At 38.8% G+C, this 14,583-nt stretch overlaps 1 protein-coding gene across 1 annotated transcript in view; it reads left to right on the top strand.

Moving 5' to 3' along the window:
- The window catches only part of RFX4 (regulatory factor X4), a 78,822-nt gene that overhangs the window by 6,899 nt on the left and 57,340 nt on the right, over positions 1 to 14,583 (top strand). The window contains exons 3-4 of the mRNA XM_062014171.1: positions 3,069 to 3,129; positions 8,564 to 8,687. Coding sequence (XP_061870155.1) covers positions 3,069 to 3,129; positions 8,564 to 8,687 — 185 coding nt within the window. The remainder of the gene's footprint in view (positions 1 to 3,068; positions 3,130 to 8,563; positions 8,688 to 14,583) is intronic.

Genomic DNA, 14,583 nt, shown 5'->3' on the forward strand with positions numbered 1-14,583 from the left:
TTGTTGATATTATATTGTTAAACCACACAAGTTAGAATAAAGTGCTTGTATATGTAACATGGAAGATTTATATTTCTAGATCTCCTCAATTCCTATTCTTTACACCTGTTTAATAAAAACCTGGAAAGTTTTCTGAAAGTAAATAGTTCAGCCAACACATAGTGAAATGAGATACATTGTGGCTAACAGCTGGTCCATTGGCAGAAAACCAAAAAGAGTTCTGTTTTCTTGTACAGAAATTTGATTTTGTTGAAGACAAGAACTTACTCTGTGAAAAAAAATAGTTTTGTTGAAAATCTGATGGTTCAATGGATACTATTTCAAAGGAAAGTGGTGCTTAAACATGCTTTTTTACCTACATTCAAAGTCCATCATTCTGCTTCTTGATTTTAAGGGACAATAAGTAGGAGATGTTGAAGAGTCTTGTAAAGAATTCCCAGGAAGCAAGCATATCTGAGGAGGCACTTTTAAATTGCAGTCTATGACCTTATTGTTAGTTTGTGGTGTTAAAACAAATCCTTACATGAGAGAAGATGAGTCTGGCTGGCTTGTAGAGTGTCTGAGTACAGTTTAGGTAAAATATTTGTTCACAGATAAACACTTTCAGGGTGAGTAAAAAACAGTTGGGAATAGCATGGAAGTTGAAACTCTAACATTGTGTAATTTAGACACGGGCTTGATGCCTGATAGTGCCCCGAGTATGCAGGGGAAAATTAAATCTAGTTAGTATAGGTGAAAGCCATCTAATTACAAACCTTTGAATATTAGCCCCTTTAGATCAAGAAAGATAATAAAAAGTTTTATTCTGGGGAGGGGAGAGCTGTACCTCTTCACAGATACAGGATTTCTGTACCTTCGTTAGATGAGGGGTTATTTGGATAATGGTTTTCAGCCTTTTTCTCATTTGCATCCCTCTAGCAATTTCCAGCTGCATGGTAGACTTAAACCAGTGAATGGAAGGCTTTGAAACTGACGTAGAAAATATTGATTAAGCAAATGAATGGCTTTCACATGTGAAGCAATAATAGTAATAACCTTTCACTTTTACTTCAGAAATGATTGTGAGGCCACTGGCTGCTGGGCACCTGCAGGGCTGCGCCAGACCAGCCTGCCGGTAGGTGAAGGAGCTGCAGCAGGCTCTGTGCCCCAAGCCTAGGAAACTGTCATAACCTGGACAGCTGGGAAGCCACAGCAGGATGCAGGTCTGGGCTGGCATCTGGTCAGGTCACCTGCCTCTTGTCCCTCCATGGCGACTATGGGGCATTCCATGAAGGGATCACTTGCCCTCACAATAGGTGCTTTTGCACCACTGAGCCATGCTCCCTTGTCCCCTGTTGCCTGGAAAACTATAGAACTCAACCCAAAAGGCTCTTCCCACTGGAAAGCAATGCAGACAGGAAAGGCTTGGAGCCAGGATAGCTCTTCTTAGGGTGTCCATGCTGTCAGTTAGGGCAAAACATTTGGTGTCGTGAAAGGGGACAGCTACAACTATTTTATCCACCCAGTGGTTTAAATCTGTGCTCCACAGCTCTGTCTCCTGCTATGAAGAAGGCATTTGTCTTGCCACAGGCAAGGCTGGGGGCTGTCGTCAAGTGTTAGTGGCCTGCGGCAGCCATGGCCACTCGGCATTCAAGCCCTGTGTGCCGAAGGTTTGTTGCATGCCGACCGTTTGTTTAGGAAAAACAAATGAAAAACACAATTTAGAAGTGATTTGAAATGTGTATGTTGGTCCTATCCGCTGAATAAAAGCGGGCCCCTGAAAGGCAAGGAAGGAGTGTGCGATCCAATAATTAGAGGCCCATTATCATGCAGATGCAGAAGAGGGGCTGCAGCAGTGTCTGTGGCAACTGTAAATCTGGATTTTCCCCACATTCAGGGGACCGGCCTCACAGGCTAAAGGATCTTCGGTTAACACAGTTTACCCTATATATAATGTAAACAAAGTTACGGTGTAAGGCTGAAGATAGAGTTTTCCAAAGTAGGGCTTTGTTTGTGTGTATTGCTTCTTGTGACTGCACAAAATGCTTCCTAAAGGAGTCTGAGGTTCAGAGGAGATATATGAGTTCCTTAATGATTCAACATCTTAAAGGCTCACTTAGATAACTTCTAGAAGTTAATTGTGTAGAGAAATGAAACTTGAAGCACGGTGTAGATGCAGTGTTTTACCTCATTGTTTAGGTATCAAAGCGTTCTACACTTAATGTTTTCATCAGGGATAAGTTGTTAAAACATCAAACTGTGTTTGATACAACAGTGTTTTGCAAAGAACACCCTTCTAGAGATGCTGATTGTGCTTCAACCCAGCTTCCATCTAGGAATGTTTTACATGCTTAGCAAATCACAATTTAAGAAGAATTATGCTACACGTGCTTTAAAAATGTATCAAAAGAACTAATATAAACCAGGAAGAATGCAATATTTTAAGGGTTTTATTTTAATTATGTTTTTCTTTGTTCATATTTTATTCAAATTTTTGGAAAGTCAGCAAATCAGAGTTACCTTGGAAACGGTTAATGAGAAATGTTATCAGAAAAAATATCTGAAAAGGGATAAACGTATCATATAATGTTTTTTATTTCATTTTTTCTTGTTCACAATTAATATTTGTAAATTTATAAACATCTAGAATATATCATATGTTAGGATCACAACAGTGGATGAAACCTATTGGGTTAAATGCCTCATCTAATATAAAATTTGGGTAAGGCAGCTGTTTCCTTAAAGCATGTGAAAGAGATTTTATGTTCTTATGTGCTGCTAGAGGTTTAAGAGTTGTTTTGTTGTTTTTTTTTTTTTAAATCTAAATGTATCCTTTCTAGTGTCATTGTTCCTGTGCAGCTCTCTGCTCTTGCTGTCAATGATGTTTGCAAAGTTTATTGCCTTAAGTAGTATGTATAGATGCTAGCTTAGCAAACGTTATTTACGTATCCACAATTTAGACAGCATTTTGAGAAAGCTTTGGCACTTGAAAACTTTATTTTTAAATCAAATAATTCCTTACCAGTTCATAAACACCTGAGCAATTCCCACTGAAACTACATAATATTTTGTTGTTTGTTTTTTAACAGATGAAGAAAAAGAAAATAATAGAGCATCAAAACCACACTCAACTCCAGCTACATTGCAATGGTAAGATGCCTTTTTAGACAAAACAAGAAAACCTGTTAGTGTTTTTTTCCTTATATCTTTTCCAGCTTAAGTTCTAAAGATATGTTCACTATGTGTTTAATCTGCTCATTAGTATCCTCTACAGTATTCATAGAATCATAGAATGGTAGGGGTTGGAAGGGACCTAAATGTCTTACTCTCACTGGATTTGTTTGAACACGGGAAACCTCTGACCTGGTTTAGAAGATGTATTTGGCATATTCACTTGCCACTTTGGCAGATGGTGATTTGTGGCTTGTCATTATTGTTATATTTATTACAAAAGAAAACTAGTACTTAGAATTTTTTCAAGAGCCACATTTGATTCAGTTTACGATGAAGCCCACCTTTACTGACTATTTTACTGAAATGAAATCTCAGTAATTTAACACAAAAGACAACAAAAGAAGAGAGTTTGAGATTTGACTTGTCTGTCAAAATCCCCTTTCAAATTTAGTGAGAGAGGAAAAGGGTAATTAGGAAGAGAGAAAGAGAGAACGGGGAGAGGAAGATTTGTGAGTTAGTCTACTGTGCTATGAAAAATTGAACAAGTGTTCATTGTGATTTACAACAGTAATTTAACAATTAAATTGCATTGTTCTGTAATGTTACCTACACTTTTGGCATCTTTTTCTATAGGTCATCACATACGCTTTTTTTCACTTTTCCCTTAAGTTAGGTTTTTAATTCTGGTTTAGCTTTCTTAATATTCTAAGTGATCAAGCATCTTTCAGGAGGTTCCTTGTATCTATCACAGCTCTGTTACAGAGAAGCCTCAGAGCATGCTTATCTGAAAACCCGTATTCCTTAGTTTAAGCCTTTTGAAGAAAGGCCTTTACCTGTAAGTAATTGTCATAGTTTTCTGGATGAAAATGGCAAAAAATGTGGTGCTTTTAGCAAAATATCAAAAATATTTTTCTGCTTCTGTCAGGCTCCTGGAAGATCTAACTAAACAAACAACAAAGAATAATAAACTTGGTGAATTTTTCTCTTTTTCTCTGACTGAGAAATTCTGTGATGCTGAGAAATACGAATAAAGACATTTGGTTTGTTTCATCTATATTTATTCCCTAATCAGTTAAGTTTTAGATGTAAAATCCCTCAAGACATATGGATTGTTTTAAGACAGGTTGCTGCAAATGTTCAGTGTTCTGCCTTGCAGAAACTTGCAGACACTTCCAGTGCAAATAATGAGACATGCAAGTACAAATAAAGCATGTAGTTCTGAACTACTCATTATTTGCACCTAATGAAGTGTCATAGAGATGTTTCATTATTTTCCATTGTTCACCCACATGACTTAAACACAGTTCAGACAGGATAACAAAGAACTATCTAGCTAAAAGAAAATAGTAGGTGAGACTTGCTATTTCCAAATTCAGAACAGTGTTTGTTTTACAGTACGGTCAGCTAAGAGTCTTTTCCACGGGAGCAAATAATGGAGTAGCCAAGAAGTCAGAGTTAATTAGAACATGCCAATGATACTGTTCCCAGCAGAAAACATGCAAATACTGTAAACAATCTTTTGCCAAATACTTTCAAGCTTCCTCAGTCATAAAGGTTAGTAAATCCCTAAACTCCTGGGATATTGAGCCCCGCTGGAATGCTGCATGCACGCTAATGCTCATTCAGCAGTATTTGCAATAGAATCCTAGAATTTGGATTCTGAAAGGCTACTTACATAATTTCCCTCCTTGCTAGTGTACTGGCTTACTACTTATCCTGTTTCTTGTACATTATGTCAGAAATTCTCTCCTTGGAGTCTTTTGGAGCATTTGCATTTTCCTTCATTCAGTTTTCCACACAAAAATATGTGAGGGAACAGAAAGCAAAGAAACTCTTGAGTTTTATTTCTTTAATTGATATAAAACTGAATTATGTTATTCGTTCATTTATTAATAGACTTGTAGGTTAAAGTTTCCCAGCTTAGTAGCCATACTATAGAACAGTTTTCTGGTGGTTTCCATATGCTTTTCAGCCTTTGTACGGCAGCTTCAAATTGGCATTTCCTGGAGAAACTGTGCTACCTGGTCTGATGCACTAAATAAAATGACAAGTTCAAAAGTTATGGTCAAATTACTAATGTAGTAAGCTTGCTTTGTGTGAAGATGTCAAGTTTCCACTGTTCTGGAAAGCCAGACATGGTAGCATCACGTTATTGGTAATACAGTGGCACCTAGCAATGGTCGGTAAACCATTGTGGTCAGCGCTGTATAAATGCTGCACTATTTTCTGTAGATTTAGCTTTATGTATTTGGCAGTTTTGCCTACTCAAGTCTCAGATCAAGTTTCTGCACAGTCAAGAAAGACAAAAGACTAAATTTACCTGAATATGCCTTGGGTAAGCATGTACCCTACCCTCTTACAGGATACAGGAATCTCTGGGCCATATTCAAGAGGCAGAAGGGGTAGGGTAAATTATTGGCCAGATTTCAGGATACAGTACCAAACTTGCCTTGTCCTGGGAAAGGGAAGCACCACAGTTGTCTGCAACATCTGATGTCTGACAATTTGAAGTTGGCAATGGTTTTCCTGTTAGATGCTATTATCATTTACAGCTCACAAAGGCAATGGAGTGTTGGAGAACAGAAACAGAGGAAATGTCAGTAGCAAGGAAGAGGAAGAAAACAGTCAGAAGGGTGAAACAACACATAAGGAAAATAAATTTTGTCACATGGTTCATATTATCATCAACTTTACTAGTTATTCATTGCCTGGCATCTTGCTGAAAGAGCTGAACATCGTCAATTCCACGAGATCTATCCTAAATGCTAATACCTTTCCAAGGGCAAAGTACATTGAACAGTACAAATAAGGAGGAGGAAGAAGTAGCTGAAGATGCCAGGAAGTATATCTGGGTGACTGTCAGTCTGGATCAATAATCTTTTCCTGGAAACAGGAATTATGTTTTCATTTTGTTCCATTGACGACACAAAATGAAGCGAAAAGCCTGGTAAATATAGCATTGCTGCCAAATGCATCATGTAGTGACTCAAAGAATACATCAAATAATCATAACTACGTGAGCTTGAATTTAACCATTAAGGCACAAATATAACTATACCTAATGTCCTGTGCTTATCCCATGTTTGTGTGTTCCTTATCTGTAAAGCTATAGCTTGCTAAACCCTTGACTCTAAACTGCTCATGATTATTTCACTGGTGACCTGATTGACCAAATTTTAAGTGTTAAACTTTATTTTACCCCAGTTCAGAATGGTAGGTGGCTCTGTGTGTGTGTGTGTGTGTCTGTGTCTACTTCTCCAAAGGCAGAATTATTCCAAGCACGGACAGCCTAATTTCATGCAGTTTGGTGGCTTACAGTGGAGGTGCCCCGAATAATAACAGTATTGTAAAGCTAAAAATCAACAAAACTATTCTATTTTCTGCTACATTCATAAGAAGAAGTAAAAAAGAGGAAGGTTAAACATTGCTAGGTAATGGATTCTCCCCAAATTAGTCGTTTCTCATAAATTATTGTAATTGTTATAACGTATTAAAATTAGTCTGTTCCAGAATCCATTATGTGTTTAGCAATGTTAACATTACAGTTATGCTTTGGCCTTCATCTCTGAAACCAAGCTTGCAGCAATACTACAGACCTGACTGGTGTAGAACAATCTCATTTAATCTAGAAGTATATAAGTGTATAAAGAGGGAAACGGTAATAAGGATAGATGAAATTGTCATTCCTGTGGAAGGATTAGGGATTTTACTGATATACTGTAGCGTTACAAAAGGTCTCATTGTGAACTACTGGATTTCACATGGCTTTATTAGGACATTTAAAATGTTATATATATATTATTTCTGATAATGATTTGTTAGGTAGAAGATTGAGTTCATTATCTTTCTACAATACTGTAGAATGAAGCTGAATTCAAAATATGATAAAGTTGTTAAATAAAAGACAGGAAAATAAAAGAAGTGGAGCAAGATGGGGTTTTGATCATTAAAAAAAAAAAGTTCAGGTATAATAGAGCATTGTTCAGTGTCAGACTAATGACTCTCTGTGAAAGAGAGGAGAAAAAGAGAAAAATTCATCAGATATGAACAGAAATAATTAACTGCTTTTCTTTCTCTCCTGTCTTGGTCACGAAAGCTGACATTCCAATTAGCAGCTATAGTATACAAACGAACTCTCCAGGTTTTGAAAGGAGGTTTTGTTAAAGCGCTATGAATTTGAGGAAAGATGCCATGATGATATTTCTGTAGAAACCAAGGAAGAATAGATGTTGCCCATACAAACCGCTTCCATTCATCTGGCCGGATATCTTATTAAAATAGTTTGCAGTCACAAATGATCACCATAACTGAAATGGAAGGTAGGTAGGTCCTGAAAAAGGCAATGAAGGAGAGAAATTAGATATCTGGAAGGTGCTCTGTAGCTGTAAAATGACAAGGGGTTATTTACGGTAAAATCAGAGTTGTTTGAAAATATGTATTAATTTTCTTAGGTGTTTAAGATGCTGTTGCACCTACCTTCTTCTCCTAGTCAGCAAGGCAGACAAGCACACATGCATCTGTATATAAATATGAGTAACACCATAGATGACAAGATTAATTATGGTTTAAAGTTAAGTGTGTATGTAAATATCTCTTGGACTTTCTTGGAAGAGCAATCAGAAAAATTGTCATTTCGAATGAATGTTTCTTCTAACCTGTAGATTTATGATGAACCCAGATTCAGATTTTAAAGGTGAAGCATATGCCTATTCATATATTTGATGCATTATTTAAGATTTTATAGTTATGTGTTTGCATGCATAAGTGAATAATAATAATTTCTACAAGTCAGAGGAGGATATCATTTCACTGTTTTATTCAGCATTGCATTTGGATAATGGACTCCTACTTTGTCCATACTTAATAGTAAGAAAACATTTTACTGATAAAATTTTGCACAGGTATTGAGCATTTGCAAATAACTTGCTTTAGCTGCACCTACTTTCTTGAGGTAAAGAATTTTGCAGCTGGACAGGATTGAGAAGAGTGTTAGAAACCAAAGGTAAACTATTTCAGAAAGAATGAGAGAATGCTTCCCCTCAGTGAATGGTTGTTGTTTCATAGTTGTACATGTATTTGTTTATTACTGGTTGGTCTTAGGGTATAACAGATTACTAGTGTATCTTTTTCCCCCAAAATAGTACTTTAGAGAACGATTAAAACCTGATATCCATTTTTGCTAATCTCTACTTGCCTGAGAACTCATGGCCTATGTTTTTGATAGTAAGTATGAACCCAGTGCAGCCAGAAAGTGGTATTGAAAAGAACATTTAGGAACAAAGCAGAGAAAATTTAGTAGGTAAGCAGAAGCCAGAATGTTTTATCTTGAAGATGCAGCTTTGCATACTGTTTACCATACAGGACATCCAACATACTTGCAGTTCTCTCTGTTTGCTATTTGCTTTTTAAGGCTGGAGGAGAACTATGAGATTGCAGAAGGTGTTTGCATCCCTCGAAGTGCTCTCTACATGCATTACTTGGACTTCTGTGAGAAAAACGACACACAACCTGTTAACGCTGCCAGCTTTGGGAAGGTGAGTCTAAACAGCAGTATGATGCCTGGAGCTTTCACCTAGTTCAGGTAGATTTGGATTATTGTATGGAATTAAATCGACATTTACTATTAGAGATAGAAGAGATTCCATAACAATAACAATGTTATTCCATAACATAACAATGGAATCTCTTATGTAGTCAAATTATTGGACAAAGGCTCAAGTTTCTAAGTATTTTTGACACTTGGAATAATTTCCAGTCACAACTAAGACTCATAATGCACTGTTGTTTTTTTTTAATGACTTCAGTCCCCAACCTACCTGACAGTGACATGGTATATGATATTGGCAGCTTGGAAGCTACATACAAGCCAGAGTAAACATATCTGCATTGTGACCTGTGCTGCTTTAACAAATATACATAGTTTTAAAAATAGAAGGGTAAAATATCAGTCATTGAATTCTGGAGCCTGTATATGTCATTATTGTAAGCATGATATGAACAATCCTGGATGAATGATATCAGCCCACACTGGCAAATTCACATAGTGAAGTACAATGCCTCCAGATGTGAAAGTCCAGAAAGCATCTAATGGCTGCCAAGTTATCTTTGTGCTGTGATTCCTTGTGCTTTGACTTTCCAGTCCAGCTCTAGTAAGAGTCACTGTAGTTGACTCTAGATTCACAGTGGAGATGCGCTCGTGGCAGAGAGGCAGCTGTGCATTGTCTAGATGTAAGCAGTAAAGCTCTTATGCTGTACACCACTAGCAGATGTTAACAGCTGTCTAAGATGTTACATAAAGTTGGGACATCCCTTTTTTCTATAGTAGCTAGTAATAGGACAAGGGGTAATGGGATGAAGTTGGAACACAAAAAGTTCCACTTAAACATAAATAAAACCTATTTCACTGTTGAGGTGAGGGAGCCCTGGCACAGGCTGCCCAGAGGGGTTGTGGAGTCTCCTTCCTTGGAGGTCTTCAAGACCTGCCTGGACATGTTGCTGTGTGACCTGATCTAGGTGGACCTGCTTCTACAGGGGGGTTGGACTAGATGATCTCTAAAGGTCCCTTCCAACTCCTACCATTCTATGATTCTATGATAAAGTTGGTATTTTGGATTTGCTGATCAGGTGATATCTTCCTCTTGGTGAAAAATTAGATGGTATTTCTACATTGGTAGTTTTTAATTTTATAACTGAAATTTTACTATGGAATGTATCACAGGCCATTAACACTGGTAGGCTGTGAAAAAACACAAAGTGTAGAGTTTACCACTGTTTTCGAAATACTCATAAGCATGAATCAGAAGCTGATTTGTTACGAGTGTTGGCTATTCAAAAAAGGAGAAGTGTTCCTAAGGTAAGTGCTTGTTTAAAGAGTAGGTGAAGGAGAGCAATGTATTTAATGATGTGTTTTGTTATAGTGCATCTTTACGTAGGCAGTTTAGCAAGGGACACAAAATGTACCATGTTGTAACATTACTATGTCTGTCATGACTTAGAGATCTGCAGAGTTCAGTTCATTGTGTGTTAGGTTTCTGTTTAAATACACTGCAAAAGTATGAATGAAATTGTTCATTGCACATGTTGTTGCTACTAAGTGGTAAGTATAGCAGCAACACATAATTTAGGAATAGTGAGAACAGGAAATAGATTTCATGCAGGCTAGCAATGCTGCTTTTGCTTCTGCTAAAAGCTTCTGTAAATTGTAAGGTGTAAATATCCTGAAATCTTTTAACCAGAACATAAATTTACCAGGGACTTCACCAATTTTCAGCATCCAGCAGTCTTTTCACACTGTATATTATTCCATCCTCCCCCCCTGGTTCTCATATACACATCTGTTCATTGATAGGAGTACCTTGACCTAGTAGGACAAGTATAGTGTCTTCCATTCAAAAATCATGGCTTTCCAATGTATTTTTCAAGTGTTTTCCGCTTGATTGCAATAAAGTTTTGAGGCAGTGATGCATGAAATTTATTTTCCCTTATTGTGGAGAGGAAGACACACAGAATTATCCTAGTACTGTCTCAAGCTAATACTTCAAGTGACTATTTTTGGATCTGGGAATTGAAGCTTCTGCACAGGCATGTCCAGGAACCTAAGAGAACACTGGCACAAATATTGAAGTGAAACAAGCTTCTGCATCTGTCAAACCTGGAGCAGACCCCAGTGATTCTTTCCAACCTATTATAAGAAAATGTACTACACAGTCATGAAAAGCTTCAAGACAGACACTCACTTCATTGAGTTGATAGTTTGCAGTCAGCTTTTCCTTAGGAACAGGTACATGTCTGGAGTTTTAACTAACAGAGTTGTTACCAGGTATATAAATACTGTATTGGCAACGTATGTTACGTAAATGTCTTGGAGGCAGTGCAGAGAAATAGATGCTATTTGAGGGATTCTGCATCTAGCTGCTGAAAGACTCCAAATGTCTTTGTCTTTGGAAATCATCAAGAGCCCTGCAGCTGTCATCTCCTCCAGAGAAAGGAGTTAGTTGTTCTATGAAATTGTAGACAAGTTTGCCTTTCAATAGACCACATCGAATTTATGATTCATCTTTGAACTTTAGCTCTGTGGGCAATGTTAAATATTTAGCTTTTTTCTGGTAGTTTTTAGAAAGAGACGTGGAGTTCTGCACACTAAAACAATCTGTAATAAGTAACTTCCTAATATATTGTTACATACTCAGTTAGGTCTCAATAAATAGTGTTGATGTCATACATCAACATCCTCAATGTTGTCCCTAAACATGTGAAGGAAAAGGTGAGTATCAGTGGAGTCAACATGGATTTACCAAGGGGAAATCCTGCTTGACCAACCTGATAGCCTCTGTGAGAGCATAATTGGCTGGCTAGATGAAGAGAGAGCAGCAGATGTCATCTACCTTGACTTCAGCAAGGCTTTTGATGCTATCTCCAATAACATCTTCATCAGAAAGCTCAGGCAGTGTGGCTTGGATGAGTGGACGGTGAGGTGTATCGAGAACTGGCTGAATGACAGAGCCCAGAGGGTGGTGATCAATGGCACAGAGTCGAGTTGGAGGCCTGTGGCCAGTGGAGTTCCACAGGGATCGGTTCTGGGGCCAGTCTTGTTCAATATCTTCATCAATGACCTGAACAGAGCACACCCTCAGCAAGTTCACTGACGATATCAAACTGGGAGGACTGGCTGATGCCCCAGAAGGCTGTGCTGCCATTCAGCAGGATCTCGACCAGCCTGAGAGTTGGGCAGAGAGGAACCTCATGAGGTTCAACAAGGACGAGTGCGGAGTCCTGCACATTGGGAGGAACAACTCCATGCACCAGTACAGCATTGACCTGTACAACATTGACCTGCTGGAGAGCAGCTCTGCAGAGAGAGACCTGGGAGTCCTGGTTGATAATAAACTAACTATGAGCCAGCAATGTGCCCTCGTGGCCAAGAAGGCCAATGGCATCCTGGGATGCATCAAGAAGAGTGTGGCCAGCAGGTCAAGGGAGGTTCTGCTCCCCCTCTACTCTGTCCTGGTGAGGCCTCATCTGGAGTCCTGTGTCCAGTTCTGGGATCCCTAGCTCAAGAGGGACAGAGAACTTCTGGAGAGAGTCCAGCGCAGGGCCACCAAGATGATCAAATTGGAACATTTTTCATATGAGGAAAGGCTGCTGGAAGTGGGGCTGTTTAGTCCAGAGAAGAGGAGACTGAGGGGGGATCTCATTAATATTTACAAATATCTAAATAGTGGATGTCAGTAGGCTGGGGTATCCCTTTTTTCTGTTGTATCTAGTGACAGGACAAAGGGTAAAGGGAAGAAGCTGGAACACAAAAAGTTCCATTTAAACATAAGAAAAAACCTATTTCACTGTTCAGGTGAGGGAGCCCTGGCACAGGCAGCCCAGGGAGGGTGTGGAGTCTCCTTCTCTGTAAGTCTTCAAAACCTGCCTGGCTGTGTTCCTGAGTGATATGATCTAGGTGAACCTTCTTCAACAGCGAGATTGGACTGGATGATCTCTAAAGGTCCCTTCCAACCCCTACTATTCTATGATTCTACGTTCAGCTAACTAATGGATTTTGTTTCCTTACTTTCTCCTATATTCCCTAAATCCACAGCCTTACTAAATCTTATAAATCTCCATGTTTCCTTGCAGTACATTCAGTTATTTCCAGGTCCATCTCACCACATCAAGGTCTTGCTTCTTTTAGTTTTCTTGCACCTTCTTTGTACACTATTTTTAGATTTCCTCACGTCCATTTGTCTGTCTCTCCTGCCCTCATGCCAACAGCTGGGCAAGAAGCAGCATGTGGGGTAGCTGAATCAAAGCAGCAGAAGGGTTAACTGGTTGAGTCATACTTGTGGTTGTCCAGTCTGGCAGTGCCAAATGTCTCAGAGAAGGCCTGAGCTTTCTTTCCTGTCTTCTTCTCAGCATTAACATCATGATACTCTTCCCACTCTCCAGCCAATGTTTTCTGTTAAACGTCTAGGATGTGGACTGCGCCTCAGGCATTTGGTAATGGATTAGTGACACAAAAACTGGTCTGGGAGGTGGACAGATTAGCAGTAATAAGTCATATAGAAACCAGGCTACTAGCAACAAAAGTAACAAGAAGAGGAAAGAACAGAATTACTGTGTAAATAAACACCTTAAAAAAAAGCAACCTATGCTCCAGAGCCACTTAAAATGTATATAAAATAAGGAACATATTAATATGTTTATTAAAGTGATATATTATCATATGACAAAAGGAACTGTAGCTTTACTATGTCAGCCAAGATTTTAGGGCTTTACTCACCTAATGAATATGTGAAAATTACAGGCAGGTTTGTCTATACTACCATTTGTCAATCTGCTAATAGCTATGCTACCTAGTCAGTTATTACAGAACTTTTTCTGCCTGCAGAATACAGAACCAAGCACTCTTTTACCCATACACTTGAACTGAACAGTGACTGGGGAGCACTCTGTATCTGCTGATTACAGCTCTGCATCAAGTGGAGACTCCCGTGATAAACTTCTGCTCTTACTATAGGCAGCAAGCCATACTGTATTCAATGGAATCACAGTTTCACCTCAAAGCAAAGCAGAATGAAACTGTTCCATGCAACCAGTGAGAAGACAGGGGGGTACAGTGAGGAAGAGCAAGTGTTTTGCTGAGTTATTAACAATAAAATGTGTATGAGAGTTAGTCTTCAGGCAGAAGGAGTGAAAGCCCTGTTGATGCTGCCAGCCTTGTATCTTTCAGCCCTGTGCTGCAAATGTCTGGTGCTCTGGGCTTCAAGAGCACTTTAAAGTGTTTCCAGCTGGAGGTTCTGCTGCTGCCTGCAGCAAGGAGGGCTGAGCAAGTCTATGGGTTGGGGTTTGGTTTTCTCTTTTTTGTGAGAAATGTGTTAACATCAAGTGACAGCAATAATTAATAGAGCTGGGAATTATGATACTTGAAGGCTCTGATTCATTATTGTCACTGGGTTTGGTTGCAAAAGATAAATCATTCTGAAATGGGGCCTTCATTTAATTAAAGAAAAAGCAGTTTTGAGCATTTCTAAGCCCCTCGGTAGCTATTGTGTATGGATGGGTACTGTTAGGCTTGTTGGTTCTTTCCTAGCTCTAGCATGTCACACAACTGTTTGGCTGGATTGGCAGGTCTTTGATCTCTTTTGCTTTTACTTCCAATGCTGATTTTTGTTCTTGTTTCTTTTGTGACTCCTTTTATGAACCTTATTTTCCTAATCAAACCCTTTGAAGATGTGATCTTCCTCTGCACCTGCTTCCTCTACCCTTCATGTGCTCAGCTCTCTGCTTTAAATGTACTGTGCAGTGCTAAGCCACCTCCTGGATCCTGTCAACTCTCTCGTGTAGAACACTTAATTCCTCGTGGTGCAACCTCTTTTGCATCCTCGTGAAGTGTTCCTCTTGCAACTCCCATATGCCCCCTGGAGGTTAAATACTTTCCTCTTT

The sequence above is a fragment of the Colius striatus genome, chromosome 1 (genome assembly GCF_028858725.1).
Source record: "Colius striatus isolate bColStr4 chromosome 1, bColStr4.1.hap1, whole genome shotgun sequence".
In the NCBI taxonomy this organism is placed as follows: Eukaryota; Metazoa; Chordata; class Aves; order Coliiformes; family Coliidae; genus Colius; species Colius striatus.